General features: G+C 37.4%; 1 protein-coding gene and 1 pseudogene across 1 annotated transcript; one reads left to right on the forward strand and one right to left on the reverse strand.

Moving 5' to 3' along the window:
* Nucleotides 1-343: 343 nt before the first annotated feature.
* LOC135232571 (olfactory receptor 4F15-like) lies at nucleotides 344-1326 on the reverse strand. The gene is made up of 2 exons (XM_064291975.1): nucleotides 809-1326; nucleotides 344-770 (listed from the first exon to the last, which is right to left on the reverse strand). Exons 1-2 carry the CDS (start codon nucleotides 1324-1326, stop codon nucleotides 344-346), a joined length of 945 nt encoding a protein of 314 aa, XP_064148045.1.
* Nucleotides 1327-5911: 4585 nt separating this feature from the next.
* On the forward strand, nucleotides 5912-6966 carry LOC104846737 (olfactory receptor 4K15-like; annotated as a pseudogene).
* Nucleotides 6967-15479: the final 8513 nt, after the last annotated feature.

The raw sequence follows: 15479 nt of genomic DNA on the forward strand, positions 1-15479 counted from the left end.
GTACTAACGTCTGGATTTTTACAAACTTTTCAAGATTATGCATGGACTATTAAAAAAATAGACCACATAAAAAGAATGTGTGCATTTAGTATTTCAAAGTATTAAAGCACATAGAAATAGCCCAATACATGAACAATTAAATATGTAATTAAATAAATCATTAACTTTGGATAAAACAATCCGAGATAGTTCCCTCTTGAATTTGGAAGAAGTAACATCCTTTATTCAACAAGCTGGTATATACATCAAACACTTGAACTATCTGTCAGATAAGTTCCTAATTTAGTATAATTACTTCAGCATGTGTGTTACATGAAATGGTTTAACTTGTATTCTCCTTTACTTAGAAGATCTTTCTCAAACTCAGGAATTGACTACGTAGTCTCTTCATTGCCATCCTCATGTCCTTGTTCCTCAATGTGTAGATGGCAGGGTTCAAGATAGGTGTAATCAAAGAGTCCAAAATGGCAAGGAACTTATCTACTGGCACCATGGGAAATGGCCACACATAGATAAAGATGCATGGTCCAAAGAACAAAACCACCACAGTGATATGAGCTGACAAGGTAGAGAGGGCCTTGGATAGACCACCTGAAGAGTGTTTCCATACAGTGACCAGGATGAAGATGTAGGAGAAAACCAATAAGAAGAAGGTTCCCATGGAAATGAATCCACTGTTGGCAGTAACCATGAACTCCAGTTTGTAGGTGTTTGTGCAGGCAAGTTTGATAAACCGAGATAGATCACAGTAAAAGCTGTCTATTGCATTATAGTAAGTAGTAGCATTAAAAAAAAAAAAGTAGCATTAGGGCCACAAAAATCCAAATTGACAATAAAAGCTAACTGCACCACTGAGTGAATGAGACCAATAACCAAAGAACCAACCAGAATCGAAATGCACATGTGTGGACTCATGATGGTCAGGTAGTGGAGGGGCTTACCTATGGCCACATAATGGTCCAAGGCCATGGCTATGAGCAGCACCATCTCAGATCCACCCAGAACATGAAGTACAAAAATCTGGATGACACACCCCTGGACTGATATAGTGTTTTGCCCTGAGTACAGGTCACAGATCATCTTAGGAACCAGTAAGGTAGAAAGACACAAATCAATAAAAGAGACGTTGGCTAACAGAAAGTACATAGGGGAATGCAATTGAGAGTCAAAAGTCCCTGTAAACACAACCAGGAGATTTTCCAGAACAATTGTTACATAAAACACTGTAGAGAAAGCAAGGAGGAAATGTTGCATTGGTCTAGAGGTAGAAAGTCCCAGGAAGACAAATTCAGACACCTCAGAGTAATTTGCTTCATACACTGACATTGTCTGGCTGCCTAAAATACACAAATCAATGACTAAAAGGTTGGTTACCAGGAAGTACATGGGGGAATGAAAATGAAGGACAAAGGTTACTGTAAGCACAAAGAGGTTTCCCAGAACAATTGATATATATAAAATGGTAGAGCAGGTAACAAGGAAATGCTACATGGTCTAGAGGTAGAAAGTCCCAGGAACACAAACGCAGACCCACAGAATAATTTGTTTCATTTATTGATTTTTTTGTGTTACCTGAAAGGAACAAAGAAAAGTGTTATAAGGGAATGAACCAGAGCTGTTGAAAGAACCAGGTGCTGTTTATTTTAAATTCTGATATGAAAGAAACACCTTCACCAACAGCCTCAAACGTCTTTCTGAACAAGAAATACAGTAGTTTATTCATTTAACAGTTGTTCATTGAGCAGCTACTATGAAAATCTCCCATGAAACAAGCACTGTGTCACATTCTGGGATATAACATAGACCCTGCTTTCTTGTTGTTTGCCGATACCAGTGAGCTAGATGTTAAATAGCTATTCACGTAACTTCAGGTTACTAGATGAATATAAAGGAGGTAAGTGATGTGAACATAACGAACAAAGTGCTTGAGAACAAAGACAGCTCATATCAGCATAATCTGCCCTGATCTGGAAGATGGTGATTGTGCTAAAATCTAAATGATGAATACAAGTTAATTAACAGAGGAAAAGGATGAAGAGTAATATAGGCAGAAGAAATGGCATGAAGAAAACCTAAAAGCGTGAAGAAACAGAAAAATTTGGAATAAAATAAAAGAAGAAGAGTATGGGTTTGAACAAGAAAAACCTCATCGTGTGTGTTAAGAATTTGATCTAATCTTAGAAGTGATAGAAAGCCATTGAGGCAGAACAGCAAAATAACAATATTTGTGTCTTAAAATCTTAAGTAGCTGCAACGTGAAGATTGTAATGGGGGTGTAGAAGAAATGAAGACAGCATATCACAATTTACGCACGCATTGCCGTCAAGTTGATTCTAACTCATAGTGACCCTATAGGACAGAGTATAGCTGCCCCATAAAGTTTCCAAGGTGGATTTGAACTGCTGGCTTTTGGGTTAGTAGCAGAACTCTTAACCACTATGATATCAAGGTTTCCACAACTTACCATATTTGGTAAAAGTAAAGTGAGTTCCTGACCTTACAGCTTTAAGAAAAATGAGCTTTGAATGAATATTTAAATACAAATAAAAGACAGAAATGGAAGAAATTTTAGGCTTATTATTAGATAATCCTTTGTTTGAGAAAAACTTTCTACACATACCACCATATGCATAAAACATGCAATAAAAACTGGCACTCTTCAGTATAAGAAAGTTAAATCTTCCACATACATTTTTTTTTTAATAACTTTTATTAAGCTTCAAGTGAACGTTTACAAATCCAATCAGTCTGTCACATATAAGTTTACATACATCTCACTCCCTACTCCCACTTGCTCTCCCCCTCTTGAGTCAGCCCTTTCAGTCTCTCCTTTCTTGACAATTTTGCCGGCTTCCCTCTCTCTCTATCCTCCCATCCCCCCTCCAGACAAGAGTTGCCAACACAATCTCAAGTGTCCACCTGATATAATTAGCTCACTCTTCATCAGCGTCTCTCTCCCACCCGCTGACCAGTCCCTTTCATTTCTGATGAGTTGTCTTCGGGGATGGTTCCTGTCCTGTGTCAACTGAAGGTCTGGGGAGCATGGCCGCTGGGATTCCTCCAGTCTCAGTCAGACCATTAAGTTTGGTCTTTTTATGAGAATTTGGGGTCTGTATCCCACTGATCTCCTGCTCCCTCAGGGGTCCTCTGCTGTGCTCCCTGTCAGGGCAGTCATCGATTGTGGCCGGGCACCAACTAGTTCTTCTGGTCTCAGGATGATGTAGGTCTCTGGTTCATGTGGCCCTTTCTGTCTCTTGGGCTCTTAGTTGTCGTGTGGCCTTGGTGTTCTTCATTTTCCTTTGCTCCAGGTGGGTTGGGAAAATGTTGTTCAATATAACAATGAAAATTTGATTTTACATTGACCAAACACATAAAGACTGTGGACATAATAAAAAATCCATATAGTCAAAAAACATATGAAGAACACTCAAACACACTAGTAAGCAAATAAATGTAAATAAAAGAATATTGAGTTGCTATTATATTTGTAAAAAAAGTCAACGTTTAAAATAAACAATTAACATACCGTGGGCGAGGCTGTGAGGAAACAGAAATTCTCATAGCCTCCAATTCAGAGTACAAATTGATGAGCCTTCTCCAGAATACAATTTTAAAACACATAACAAATATTAAAAAAAAAAAAAAAACACATGACAAATAATCCTACTATGAGACATTTTTCTTAAGTAAATAAAACCAAAAGAGCTAAAATATTTATCTATTTGGATAGATATTACATCACTTTTTAGATAAAGGTAGTAAACTAAACTCCATTCAGAACAAAGGAGAATGAAGAAAACCAAAGACTCAATGAAAATAAAATAAAATCAGAAAGCAAACAAGAAAGAAAGAAAAAAAACCTCCCCAGTGGCATAGTATGTTTGGTATGTACATTCATCACTACCTAATTTTTTTTTTTATTTTTTATGAGAAGAATGGCATCCTGGTGGCACAGTGGTTAAGAGCTCGGCTGCTAATCGAAAGCTTAGTAGTTCAAATCTACCAGCTACTCCTTGGAAACCCAATGGTGCGTGATCCATTCCAAGTTGTTGATAGCTCTTACCTCCAAGATACAGATAAGAATGGGAAAGAATGGAAGAAGGGGGTCTTCAATATTTGCTCCAAATACTCCTAATAAGTTATTTGAATCTTAATAAATTAGACTGTGATTAGCTGGCTGTCACCTGCTCATCTACATAACTTATCTAACTTCTGCAGAACTGGAACTGACAGCTTAGCTCAATTTCACGATAGATACAGAGCAAAAGGAAGAAAGTCATATGCTCCTAACAAACATAAAAATAGAAAAATACTTTAATCTTCCTTTTTTTATATTTTAGTAAGCCTTTTTAGTTGTATTTAACTTATCTGTATTTAACCTCACTGGGAAAAGGGTACATAAGTAGATGATGCTCTCAATTCAGAGAAAGTTGGAAGCTAAGGAATCCCTGAGTAGCATGATATAAAAGGTTGTTCCAAGTACTTGGCTCTATTTAAAATACAGAGGTGGAAAGTTTCTCAGGACAGAGGCTACTCTTCACAGTGTATGTATGCTGCAGTGAGGCAAATGCACACTCACTAACCCTAATCACAGCAAAAAGTAGATTGGACTTGATTTCAGACTGAAGGTAGAATCTAGAGTAAGCCTTATTAATGATGAAGGATTTGGCTTCAGAGAAGATCTCTGTAGGGTAAAAAAAAATAAATAACCATTGCCATTGTGTCGATTCCAACTCATAAAAAAAAAGCAACCCATATAACCCAAACTATCTGATTTTTTAATTTTTACTCTTAATATCCTCCCAATTTAAGACTAAGTTGTCCTTTTGTCTGTCTGTGTGTGTGTGTGTGGTATTTTTTATACATATCTATTAATGTTATGGTCGCTGTGAATTGGAAGCAACTCGATGGGAGCTAAAAACAGTTAAGCTCATGGCAGCCTGGGTGCATAGTGATTAACGAGTTTGGCTGTTATTCAAAAGGTCAGCAGTTTGAATCCACCAACTGCTCCTGGAAAACACTATGGGGCCATTCTACTCTGTCGTATACGGTTGCTATGAGCCAGAATCGATGGCAATGGGCTTGGTTTGATTTGGTTATTAAGCTTAAAGTACTGCATCTGTTACATATTTGATGTGTTTACAGGAAAGATGAAGAATTTTCAATCCCAAATAACCCTTGGGACTTCTGGACTCCTTACATGAAGTCTCATCCACAAACTAACAGAAAGCACTGCCTTTCTACAATCTTAGAAGTTCCCAGGGGCCCAGGCTGGGGAAGATCTGTTTTCACATCCCTCTGCCTTTTTTTTTTTCTGCCTTATGCTGATACTTTCTAATGACTTTTGGATTTTGCCTTGTTCTACCATTTGATTGAAGGGGTAAAAGAAAACCTCGGTTATTTAGCTAATGAGATTAAGTACATTCCAATTTGAAGACAAAAAATGAATTTAGATTGATTTTTTATACACATGTAGAATTGGGGTATATTTTGCTATGTATGTTTTCAACGATGATTAAAAAAGAAGAGAAACACAAAAATAATTGAGCTCAGAAATCAAGACTGGTCCTTCTGATTCCCTGCAAGAGAGGTATATTCGAGTCTTGAGAAATCGTTTAAGGAGAACATTATTACTTATATTTTTAATCAGAGTGTTTATTTTTGATAGCCATAAGAACTGTGTAATGGGTAATATTTTTGACCTGCCCTTCTAAATCTAGTAAGCTCCCATTCTTAGACACAAGTCTATGTCCTTTTCAAGAAATAGTTATTTACCATTCACAAGGAAAATTTATTACAATAGTTATTTATGATAATTTACAATTTTGAGCTTTGTGCAATGCTGATTTCAATTTTTTAATGAGAACATTTATGTGCTCTCTAACATCTGAACATTAAAATCTTTCTTCCATTCTAGAAGTTTTTAGTTCATCTCTTTCTCTTTGGGTCACATGATAGCAAACTGTACTAAATGGAAGAAGTAAATCAGTCTGTGGCATCAGAGTTTATTTTTGGTGGACTTTGTAATTCAAGTGAGCTCCAAAGCTTCCTCTTACTGCCATTTTGTACACTGTACCTGATGACTGTTGTGAGCAACCTCCTTGATGTGCTATTAATCACCTCTGACCCTCGTCTCCATTCCTCCATGTACTTCCTCTTGGCCAATCTCTCATTTGTTGACTTCTTCCTTTTCTCAGTCATCACCCTTAAACTAACTGCAGATGTCCTAAGGGATAGTAAGACCATCTCCTTTGGGGACTGCATGAGCCAGATTCTCTGTGTGCTTTTCTTTGCAGCTGGTGAGATGGTGCTGCTAGTGACAACGGCCTATGACTGTTATATGGCCATCTGCAAGCCACTCCATTACTCCAGCATCATAGATAGATAAAAGTACCACTGGCTAGTTTTGATAACAAGGATCATTGGCTTTGTGCATTCCATAAGTCGAATGGCAATGATTTTGGAACTGCCATTCTGTGGACCCAGGGTAGTGGACAGCTTTTTCTGTGACATCCCTTTCGTGATCAAACTAGCCTGTATGGATATGCACACTCTGGAAACGTTGGTAAATGTCTTGGCAACAACTTGCTTCATTCTCTTGCTGATCTCCCATATGTATATTATATTAACTCAAGCATTCAAGTCTTAGCCTTTTTTTTAAAGATTGAGTTTCCGTTGAAAGACTTGCCTTAAATACCTGGCAAAAGTCTTTACAATTTTTTTTCTCTCATGTTAATAAATGAATTTTGTGATTGTAGTTTTATCTCTTCTAAAGAAACAAGAAAAGGGAGCTGTGAGGGTGGTGAAGAATGTCTTGCTTGAGAGCAAAACAAATGTAAACTGATTGGAAGAAAGCCAAGTAGAAAGTATCAATAACAACAGCACAAGTAATTGCCTGTGTTCATTCACTGCAGGGCTCAGATATGCTGTACGCTATCAGCTAAATACCTAATGAACTTTCTTCCTTCTAAGGAAATCCTTACCTCACATCAAAAATAAATAAATAGAAAACCTGTATGTTTATACACACAAGTACACACACACACACACACATATATACAATGTTTGAGTACATACTGAAATAAAATATACATAGTTGGTGTTAGTAGAGTGAAACTAGGCAAGACCAGTTATATCAGCATCGTGTAGTCTTTTTAAATAAAGTTGTCTGTGTAATATTGCATAATCTGTACCCTTAGATGATATATGTCAAACCTGCACAATGCCTTAATTTCTAATTTAATGTCATGAACAAAGGAAAGCTGTGGTCATGACTGCTTGTGGTGTGATCCCTATACTAATACCTAAAAAGTAAATAATGTCAAATCATTCTTTACGTCCTTAAATTAAGGGGCTCGTGATATCAACATAAAGAATGTATTAAAAAAGTCATTGTAGTCTAGTTTTCAATTTCCTGAAATATAAAAACAAGAAATGCAAACCCTTACAACTGGGCTAATAAGCAGCATCATGATAAAAAGGAGAAAAGACTGAAGTTGTCAAGGACTTCATTTTACTTGGATCCACAATCAATGCCCGTGGAAGCAGCAGTCAACAAATCAAACAATATGTTGTTTTGGGCAAATCTGCTGCAAAAGACCTCTTCCAAGTGTTAAAAAGCAAAGATGTTACTTTGAGGAGTAAGGTGTGCCTGACCCAAGCCATGGTATTTTCAATCACCTCATTTGCACGTGAGGGCTGGACAATGGATAAGGAAGACAGAAGAATTGATGCCTTTGAATTATGGTGTTGTCAAAGAGTACTGAATATACCATGGACTACCAGAAGGACAAACAAATCTGTCTTGGAATTACAGCCAGAATGCTCCTTAAAATCAAGGATGTCAAGACTTTGTCTCATGTATTTGGACATGTTATCTGAAGAGACCAGTCCTGGAGAAGGACATCAGGCTTGGTTAAGTAGTGGGTCGGAGAAATAGAAGATCCTCAACGAAATGGGTTGACACAGTTGCTGCAACAATGGGATCAAACATAGCAAGAATTGTGAGGATGGTAGAGAACTGCTCTGTGTCTCATTCTGTTGTACACAGTGTCACTAGGAGTTAAAACTAACAAACAAAAACAACCACTGCCCAGATCAATATATTAACATTTTCATCAACCCCTAAAGTTCCTTCATGTTCATTTCAAGTCAGTACCCCCAGAGGTAACGATTATTCTATATCTCTTATTATATACAAGTTTTGCCTGCTCTGAAACATGATTTAAATGCAATTATGCTGTGTCTGACTTTTTGTACCTTCAAATAATGTTTTTAAGATGCATCATATCAGTGGTTCATTCCTCTTCATTGCTTAGTAGTGTTTCATATGATTATGTGACAATTTACCCACTATCTTGTGGAAGGACATTTGGTTTGTTTCAAGTGTATTGAGCTATACTAGGCTATTATTAATGAGGTCACTAGAAATATTCTTATATGCAATTGTACAATTAAGTTTATTTAAAACTCAAAATAACTAAGGGATAATACCAGAGATGTCAAAATGAAGATGAGGCTGTATAGCAGGATGAGAATCTGAAGCAGAAGTCATGGCCTCATTGGGGTTCTTGTTTACCTCATATCCATGATACACGGTTTTAAGATCAGCACATGACACCCTAATGGAGCCCGATACCTGTGCCTACTCCAATCACACCTGCCCATCTAAGACCATAGGTGAAATCCTGCACCATACACTCAGTGACTGATGACCGGGACACTAAGCTGAATCCACACAAGAAAAGTAAATGGAATCCTGAGCTCATATACCTAGAAACAACTCTAGTCACCCAGAGACAGGACGTGAGAGCTTTAAAGAAGCCAATAATCAAACTAGATCACAAGACCAGACTATTTGGGCATACCAAAACAAAACAAGAAGCTAGGACACAGTAAGCAAACATAAAATAAATAAACATAATAACTTATTGATGGCTCAGAGACAACAGTCAATATCAAATCACATGATGAGGCAGACCATGATGGCTTCAGGAAGCCATCAAAACAAAGAATCAAGAAACCTTCCAGAGGAAGATAAATTCTTAGAATTATCAGAGGTAGAATTCAAAAGAATAATATACAGAACTCGTCAAGATATCAGGAACAACATCAGGCAAAATGTAGAACTAGCCAAAGAACACACAGACAAAACAACAGAGGAAGTTAAGAATGCTATACAAGAGCATAATGACAAATTTAACAAACTCCAAGAATCATAGAGACAGCAAACAGAAATTCAAAAGATTAACAATAAAATTTCAGAATTAGACAGCTGAACAGAATGTCATAGGAACAGAATTGAGGCAATGGAAGTCAGAATTAGTGAGACTGAAGATAAAGCATTTGACACCAACTTATTTGAGGAAAAATCAGATAAAGAATTAAAAAATGAAGAAATATTGTAATTAAACTTGCCAAAACCAAAGATAAGGAGAGAATTTTAAGAGTGGCTAGGGATAAAAGAAAAGTCACCTGCAAAGGAGAGTCAGCAAGGCAAAGCTCTGACTGTTCAGCAGAAACATGCAGGAAAGAAGGTAGTGAGATGGCATATATAAAGCCTCGAAGGAAAAAAATTGCCAGCCAAGAATTACATATCCAGCAAAACTGTCTCTGAAATATGATGGTGAAATTAGGGCATTTTGAAATAAATAGAATTTTAGGGAATTGTAAAAACCAAATCAAAATTACAAGAAATACTAATGAGAGCCCTCTGGTCAGAAACTCAATAACATCAGATAACAGCCCTAGACTAGTACACAGGACAGAGCAACCAGATATCAACCCAGATAGGGAAGTCACAAAAATAAATCAAAGCTAAAACACTGAAAAGAGGGAAACAGAGACACCAATATGTGAAACCTGACAACATTAAAACAAAAAAGGGGGACTAAAAAATGCACTCATAGATCTTTCACATGGAGAAGGAGTCAAGGAGATATAAAGAAATAAGAGACTGGTTCCAACTTAGAAAAATAGGGGTAAACATTAAGGCAACCACAAAGGAAACTAACAATCCTACACATCAAAATAGAAAAAAAGAAAAACATAAAGACTCAGCAAAAACAAAATCAACAACAATGAAAAAGATGAAAAGAAAATACATAAGGAAAATGACTCAGCACAGAAAATAAAGTGGAACAAAGAAACTGTCAACAACACAAAAATAATTACACAAAAATGACAGCACTAAACTCTTACCTAACAATAATTAAATGCTGAAGGTCAATGGACTATGCACCAATAAAGAGACAGAAAGTGGCAGAATGAATTAAAAAACATGATCTGTCTCTATGCTGCCTACGAGAGACACATTTTAGACTTGAAAACACAAACAAACTAAAACTCAAAGGATGGAAAAAAAATATGTATCAAGCAAAAAACAACCCCAAAAAGCAGGAATGGCAATACCAATCTCTGACAAAGTAGACTTTAAAGCAAGATCCAACACAAAGGATGTTAATAATGATTAACAGGTCAATATACCAGGAGGACAGAACCATAATAAATATTTACACACCCAACGACAGGGCTCCAAAATATGTAAAACAAACTCTAGCAGTACTGAAAAGAGACATAGACAGCTCCACAGCAATAGTAGGAGACTTCAACACACCACACTTGGTGAAAGAGAGAACATACAAAAAGAAGCTCAGTAAGGACATGGAAGATGTAAATGTCACAATCAACCAACTTGATCTCGTAGATATATACAGAGCACTCCACCCAGCAGCAGCCAAGTATACTTTCCTTTCCTACGCACATGGAACATTCTCTAGAATAGATCACATATTAGGCCACAAAGCAAGCCTTAACAGAATCCAAAACATTGGAATATTACAAAGCATCTTTTCTGACCATAAAGCCATAAAAGTAGAAATCAATAAAGAAAAAGCAAGAAAAAAAAAAAAAAAACCCAAATACTTGGAAACTGAACAAGACTTTGCTAAAAACTACTGCGTTATATAAGAAATTAAGGACAGAATAAAGAAATTCACAGAATCAGAGAGAATGAAAACACGTCCTACCAGAACCTTTGGGACACAGCAAAAGAAGGGCTCAGAGGTCAATTTATAGCAATAAATGCACACATCCAAAGAGAAAAAAGGGCCAAAATCAAAACATTAACCCTACAACTTGAACAAGTAGAAAGAGAGCAGCAAAAGAAGCACTTGGGCACCGAAAGAAAGAAAATTAAAAAACAAAGCAGAATTAAATGAATAGAGAATAGAAAAACAATTGAAAGAGTTAATAAGATCAAAAGCTGGTTCTTTGAAACGATCAACAAAAATGATAAATCATTAGCCAAAATGATAAAAGAAAATTGCAAAAGGAAGCAAATAACCCAAATAAGAAATGCGATGGGCGATATCACAACAGACCCAACTGAAATGAAAAGAATCATAACAGAATATTATGAAAAATTTTACTCTAACAAATTCGAAAACCAAGAGGAAATGGACAAATTTCTAGAAACACACTACCTACTTAAACTAATACAAACAGTGGTGGAATAAACCTGTAACAAAGAAGACATTGAAAAGGTAATTAAAGACTCCCCCACACCCCGCATAAAAAGTCATGGCCCCAACCACTTCAACGGAGAATTCTACCAAACTTTCAGAGAAGAGTTAACACCACTACTACTAAAGGTATTTCAGAGCATAGAAAAGGATGGAATACTCCCAACCTCATTCTATGAAGCCAGCATAACCCTGATACCAAAACCTGGTAAAGACACCACAAAAAAAAGAAAATTACAGACCAATGTCCCTCATGAACATAAATGCAAAAATCCTCCAAAAATTCTAGCCAATAGAATTCAACAACATATCAAAAAAAAAAAAAAAAACACCATGACTAAGTGGGATTCATACCACGTATGCAGGGATGGTTCAACATGAGAAAATCAATAAATGTAATCCACTACATAAACAAACAAACAAAAAATCACATGATTGTGTCAATAGATGTAGAAAATGTATTTGGAAAAGTCCAACACCCATCCCTGATAAAAACTCTGAGCAAAATAAGAATAGAAGGGAAATTCCTCGACATAGAAGATTTCAGTGAAGTGTCAGGATACAAGATAACATGCAAAAATCACTTGGATTCCTCTATACCAACAAAGAGAACTTCGAAGAGAAAATCACCAAATCAACTATTTACAATAGCCCCCAAGAAGATAAAATACTTAGGAATAAATCTAACCAAGGAAGTAAAAGACCTATACAAAGAAAACTACAAGACACTACTGCAAGAAATCAGGAAACATACATAAGTGAAAAAATATAGCTTGCTCATGGATACAAAGACCCAGCATTGTGAAAATGTCAATTATACACAAAGCAATCTACAGATACAATGCAATCCCACTCCAAATTTCAATGACAGTTTTTAATAAAATGGAGAAACAAATCATCAACTTCATGTGGAAAGGGAAGAGGCCCCGGATAAGTAAAGCATTGCTAAAGGACAACAAAGTGAGATGCCTCACACTACCTGATTTTTTAAACTATTTTACCGCCACAGTAGTCAAAACATGCTGGTACTGGTACAATAACAGATACATAGACCAACGGAACAGAATTGAGAATTCAGACATAAACCCATCCACCTATAAGTAGCTGATATTTGACAAAGGTCCAAAGTCTGTTAAACGGGAAAAGACAGTCTCTTGGACAAATGGTGCTGGCATAGCTGGATATTTATCTGCAAAAAAGTGAAACAAGATCCATACCTCACACCATGTACTAAAACTAACTCAAAATGGATCAAAGACCTAAATATAAAATATAAAACGATAAAGATCATGGAAGAAAACATAGGGACAATGCTAGGACCCCTAATACATGGCGTAAAGAGAACATGAAACATAGCTAATAATGTGTGAGCACCAGAAAAGAAACTAGATAACTGGGAGCTCCTAAAAACCAAACACTTATGCCCGGAAAAAGACTTCAACTAAAGAGTAAAAAGACAACCTGCAGACTGGGAAAAAATTTTTGGCTACGACATAGCCAATCAAGGTCTAATCTCTAAAATCTACAAGATACTGCAAAACTTCAACCACAAAAAGGCAAATAACCCAATTAAAAATTGGGCAAAGGACATGAACAGACACTTCACAAAGAAGACATTCAGGTGGCTAACATACGTGAGGAAATGCTCACAATCATTAGCCATTAGAGAAATGCAAATCAAAATGACACTGGTACACCACCTCACCCCAACAAGCCTAGCATTAATCCAAAAAAATAGTAAATGTTGGAGAGGTTGCAGAGAGACTGGAACACCTATACACTGCTGGTAGGAATGTAGAATGGTACAGCCACTTTGGAAATTGACTTGGTGCTGCCTTAAAAATCTAGAGCTAGAAGTACCATATACTCCAGCAACCCCACTCCTTGGAATATATCCTAGAGAAATAAGAGCTGTCACACGAATGGGTATGTGCATACCTATACTCACTGTAGCACTGTTCAGAACAGCAAAAGGATGGCAACAATCTAGGTGTCCATCAACGGATGAATGGGTAAGCAAATTATTGTATATTTACACAATGGAATACTACGCAATGATGAACACCACCAATGAATCAGCAAAACATCTCAGAACATGGATGGATCTGGAAGGCATTATGCTTAGTGAAATCAGTCAGTCACAAAAGGGCAAATATTGTATAAGACCACTATTATACGAACTCAAGAAAAGGTTTAAACACAGACGAAAATATTCTTTGATGGTTATGAGGATGGGGAGGGAGGTAAGGGGGAATTGACTAACTAGGTAGTAGACAAGAATTATCTTAGGTGAAAGGAAGGACGACACACAACACAGGGGAAGTCAGCACAACTGGAATAAACCAAAAGCTAAGAAGTCTCCTGAATACAACCAAACACTTCAGGGGACAGTGTAGCAGGGGAGAGGGCCTGGGGACCATGGTTTCAGGGGACATCCAGGTCAATTGGCATAACAAAAATTTTTGAAGAAAATGTTCTGCATCCCACTTTGGTGAGTGGCATCTGGGGTCTTAAAAGCAAGCGAGCAGCCATCTAAGATTCATCAATTGGTCCAAACCCACCAGGAGCAAAGTAGAATGAAGAACACCAAAGACATAAGGAAAATATTAGTCCAAGAGACAAAAGGGGCCACATATACCAGAGAATACATCAGCTTGAGACCAGAAGAACTAGATGGTGCTTGTCTATCATCAATGATTGCCCTGACAATGAACACAACAGAGTCAGTCCCTGATGGAGCAGGAGAAAAGTGGAGTGCAGAACTCAAGTTCCAGTAAAAAGACCAGACTTGATGGTACGACTGAGACTGGAGGGACCCCAGAAGACATGGCTTCCAGACTCTGTTAACCCAGAATTAAAGCCATTCCAGAAGCCTACCCTTCAGACAAAGAATAGACTGGATTATAAGACATAAAATGATACTCATGAAAAGTGTGCTTCTTAGTTCAAGCAGATAGATGAGATTAAATGGGCAGCTTCTGTCTGGAGGCGAGATGTGAAGGCAGAAGAGGATAAGAGCTGGTTGAATGGACACGGCATATCTGGAATGGAAAGGAAGAATGTGCGGTCACATTGTAGGGATAGCAACTAGGGTCACATAACAATGTGTGTATAAATTTTTATACGCGAAACTAACTTGAACTGTAAACTTTCACCTAGAGCACGATTAAAAAAAAAAATACTGTCCTTTTCCTACCGAATTTTACTGGGTCTATTAAGGTGATCTCTAAGTTTTACTTCCTGGGAACAATTCCACACCTGGTATAACATTGATTGTAATCAAAACTGCCATGTTCTCATATTATTGACTGAAGCAGATAAGCCAGTCCTTATAATATTCCCTAGGATATTTTGAATTTAACTTGATAAAGGGAGAAGTAGCACCCATTTCTTTCCAGAAGAAGAAGTACCATGTAAAACTCAAATATTATCAATGTTTTTTTATTATTATAATTTTTATTGTGCTTTAAGTGGAAGTTTACAAATCAAGTGAGACTCTCACACAAAAACCAATATACACCTTGCTACACACTCCCAATTACTCTCCCCCTAATGAGACAGCCCACACTCTCCCTCCACTCTCTCTTTTAATGTTCATTTCGCCAGCTTCTAAACCCCTCCACCCTCTCATCTCCCCTCCAGGCAGGAGATGTCAACATAGTCTCAAGTGTCCACCTGATCCAAGAAGCTCACTCCTCACCAGCGTCCCTCTCCAACCCATTGTCCAGTCCAATCCATGTCTGAAGAGTTGGCTTTGGGAATGGTTCCTGTCCTGGGGCAACAGAAGGTCTGGGGGCCATGATCACCGGGGTCCTTCTAGTCTCAATCAGACCATTAAGTCTGGTCTTAGGAGAATTTGGGGTCTGCATGCCACTGCTCTCCTGCTCCCTCAGGGGTTCTCTGTTGTGTTCCCTGTCAGGGCAGTCATCGCTTGTAGCAGGGCACCATCTAGTTCTT

The sequence above is a fragment of the Loxodonta africana genome, chromosome 10 (genome assembly GCF_030014295.1).
Source record: "Loxodonta africana isolate mLoxAfr1 chromosome 10, mLoxAfr1.hap2, whole genome shotgun sequence".
Classification (NCBI taxonomy): domain Eukaryota; kingdom Metazoa; phylum Chordata; class Mammalia; order Proboscidea; family Elephantidae; genus Loxodonta; species Loxodonta africana.

Excerpts from the sequence above, each read along its gene's own strand:
- LOC135232571 (XM_064291975.1), bottom strand. The coding sequence starts at position 1,326 with ATGTCAGTGTATGAAGCAAATTACTCTGAGGTGTCTGAATTTGTCTTC. Across the intron at positions 771-808 it reads AATTTGGATTTTTGTGGCCC|TAATGCAATAGACAGCTTTT; the intron begins TAATGCTACTTT and ends TACTACTTACTA.